The sequence below is a fragment of the Lycium barbarum genome, chromosome 7, assembly GCF_019175385.1.
Source record: "Lycium barbarum isolate Lr01 chromosome 7, ASM1917538v2, whole genome shotgun sequence".
Taxonomy (NCBI): Eukaryota; Viridiplantae; Streptophyta; class Magnoliopsida; order Solanales; family Solanaceae; genus Lycium; species Lycium barbarum.
Genome location: NC_083343.1, coordinates 134,576,739 through 134,580,421, shown reverse-complemented (window position 1 = coordinate 134,580,421; position 3,683 = coordinate 134,576,739). Strand labels below are relative to the sequence as shown.

Genomic DNA, 3,683 nt, shown 5'->3' with positions numbered 1-3,683 from the left:
TCACCTTTATACTCCTAACTAACTAATGACACTTTAACTAACTAACTGTAATTTGGACTTCCTAACAATAATTGTGAAAAGACTCTTTTGCCCCTTTACTGATGTGACACCTTTCTTTACACTACCCCTCAAGCTAGGCATTGCAAAGATGTTATACAATCCTAGCTTGGAACAAAGGTATTCATGTTGTACTCGATTCAATCCTTTTGTTAGAATATCAGCAGGCTGATCATGTGTTGAAATGTATTATGTGGCAATCAACCCTTGCAAGATCTTCTCTCTTATGTAGTGACAATCAACTTTTATGTGTTTAGTTCTCTCGTGGTAAACTGGATTGCTACTATTTGTAATGCAGCTTTGCTGTCACTGTATATCTTGACAGGTGTTGCAACTTCCCTGCCAATTTCTTTAAGTAATCCTAGTATCCATACCAGCTCAGTAACAGTGTTGGCAAGGCTTCTATACTCAGCCTCAGCTGAGCTTCTAGACACTGTGGTCTGCTTCTTAGCTTTCCAAGTTATCAGGGATTCACCCATCTTTACTAAGTAACTTGAGACTGATTTTCTTGTCAATGGGCAAGCAGCCCAATCTGCATCACAGTAGTCTGTGATAGTGCTGTTTTCTTTGCTTGATAGTAAGATACCTTGGCCAGGTTGATTCTTAAGGTATCTTACAATCCTAATAGTTGCTTCCATGTGTGACTCTTTTGGCCTTTGTAGGAACTGACTTAAATTCTGTACACTGAATGATATATCAGGTCTGGTCATTGTAAGGTATATCAGTTTACCAATCAACCTCTGATAAGTACTCTGATCAGATAACTCTTCATTATTAGTGATCATAGTTTGGTCATTGCTAGCTATGAATCATCATACTCCTTAGATGTTAACTTCACATTGTAGTCCAAAGGTGTAATTGCAGGTTTTGCTGCACTTAGGCCTGTTTCAGATATGATTTCTAGGGCATATTTCCTTTGATGCATCAAGATGCCTTGTTCAGTTCTGGCAAACTCAATTCCAAGGAAAAATTTCAGCTCACCTAAGTCTTTCATTTTGAAGGCTTTTTGTAATGCTGTTTTGGTTTCTTCAATCAACTTCAAACTATCACCAGTGATGAGCATGTCATCCATATATATTAGGACTATAGTGATGCCCTCAGTAGATTTTGTGAAGAAAAGAGAATAATCATATTGACTCTGTTGAAATTGATCTCTTACCAATGCTTCAGTCAACTTAGCATTCCATTGTCTTGGGGCTTGTTTTAAGCCATACTGTCACGCCCCGAACCATGGCCTGGACGTAACACGGCACTCGGTGCCTGACTGCATGTGACCGAGCGAACCACATGACTTGCTGAATCATCATGATGCATACATGAGCGGAAATATAACGTGAATGCATGATGAGCCTTTATAAAACATGGTAGGTCATAATACTTAATAAAATACTTGTTTAAACATGATTGAGCCAAAATGGCTATACAACTCCAAATGTCTGACATGACATAACTGACTTGTCTAGTCTATGAAACCTCTATCATGAGTCTGACTGGAAAACATACTTGCTGGGACAAGGCCCCAGCATACCTTTAGATGCATAATTAATTAAAGAAATACAATGTCTAAACCCCGAATGAGATGGGGCTCACCAATACGCTGATACGTACAAATCCTAATGATCAGAAGCGTCCTCCTGTAAATCCGTACCTGCATCGTGAAATACAGGCCCCCGGGAAATGATAGGGGACGTCAGCACATTGAATGTACTGGTATGTAAAGCAACCGGAAGAACAACATGGAACATGAGATAACATGATAAGAACTGAAACTGAAAACTTGGACAGGAACATGAGCATGAGCATGAGTACATATATATATATATATGACATGAGTAAAACATGATAAGTAGGGAGAGCATTTCATAAACCGACACATAATATCACCACGTGGATACGTGGAGTCTGGTACCTCGCCGGACCAGCAGAGCCCCTATACCTTGCCAGGGTATAAGGTAATAACGTACCTGATGGAACCATTCAGTGTGAAATTAAGGTATCGTCCTAACTGGCGGAGCGATCCTTGTCCTATGGTGGCTACATAGTTTCAGGCTATCTCAGTCTTCTCGGTAATTCGTGCAACTCCCAAAAACATGAATATAATATAGTTGGCTAAGAAACCCATGACTTTCGTGAATTTACTTGTACTTGTCTTGAAATCATGATCTCACGAATTAACTTATAAACATGGTTTCATGAAATAGCTTGTAAACATGTTCTTGATTTATGAGTAATACCATAGTTCATAATCATATATTTGTAGTTGACTTGAAAACATGTTTATAACTTGCAAAATAACTCATGCAGTTTCATATGAACATAATGAGAACACATGAGGAAGAATTCATGATTCATGGATTTAAGCTAGGATTCCTAATGTCCGTAATGGAAGGTTAGGAATACAATAACGAACATATATACGGGATTCATGTACATACATACATAATCACGGGCTACCAATATGTTGGGTTTAATGTCCTAGGATTTGAACTTCATAGATTTTACGAAACGGATCATGGGGAAGAACGTAGAGGTTCCCACATGTGGATGGAAGTTCTACATACCTTAACTTCCCGCTTTTGAGCGTATCCCAATGTTCTTCAACCCCTTCAACTTCAATCTATAGCAATACAAGTCATAGGGATTCCATATTAGCAACAATATCCATGTTTTGTTCATCTAAGCATTTTATCAAATACTTAGTGGGCATGAAGCTCTATAACCCTCATTAATGGTGTTTTCTTCACCAAATCCCCATTCTTTTACTTCTAGCTAATACTACAATCTCAATTAGATGTAATTAACATCATTCTTCATCATCCATATGAATACAACAATCCCAAATCAACAATCCAACAACTCTAGCATAGTTCATATAATTCTCATCAACTAACCCAATTATTATTCTCCCAAGAATTCATCAATTCACAACTATAAATGATTAGGGAGTAGAAACATTACCTTTTTGGGTAGTCACCACGAAATCAACACCCCTAAGTCCGATCTTTAGCTTAAAAATGACGGCAACAACTTGTACTACACTTTATCCTTCACGAGCTTCGGGGTTTGGGGCCTTAAACTTGGTTGATTTTCTACTTTCTCTCTCTAGCTCTCCTATCTCTCACTTCCTCTCTCTAAAAATCTGAAATTTGAGGGAAATGGAGGCTGCTAGGGTTTTCATTTCCCTTAAATACTAAGAGGGAAATGGGTTGACCCAACTTGAAAATGGGTTGGTACCTTTCTGTCTTAAAACGTCCATATCTCCCTATCCCGATGTCGCCTGTGAACCCACAACCTATGGTTGGAAAGGTATTCCAATTATCTACAACTTTCGTTCTTTGAGTTTTCCCAAATTCCCAAGTTATGATAGGGTTATGGCCTCCAGAAGTCAGGTGACCCGAAACGTAATTGCGGACCAAGATACGCCCCACGTTACGGTCCCGTAACACAAGGGATGGACCGTAACTTGGTGTCGTACCTTGGTGAAAATTTCCAGTAAGGTTCTGGAAATTTTCTCTGTGTTACGGCTCACTGTTACGGTCCGTAACACGAAGGACGGACCGTATCTTGGAGGAAATTTCCAGTGAGGTTCTGGAAATTTTCTCTGTGTTACGGCTCACTGTTACGGT

At 39.2% G+C, this 3,683-nt stretch overlaps 1 protein-coding gene across 1 annotated transcript; it reads right to left on the bottom strand.

Annotated features, from left to right (window-relative positions):
- Positions 1–302: 302 nt before the first annotated feature.
- On the bottom strand, positions 303–842 carry LOC132602010 (uncharacterized mitochondrial protein AtMg00810-like). The gene has a single exon (XM_060315042.1). The coding sequence runs from the start codon at positions 840–842 to the stop codon at positions 303–305; it is 540 nt and encodes a 179-aa protein (XP_060171025.1).
- Between the last annotated feature and the right edge of the window lie 2,841 nt (positions 843–3,683).

What these genes read in the sequence shown, in the direction of transcription:
- LOC132602010 (XM_060315042.1), bottom strand. Translation starts at nt 842, where the DNA reads ATGATCACTAATAATGAAGAGTTATCTGATCAGAGTACTTATCAGAGG.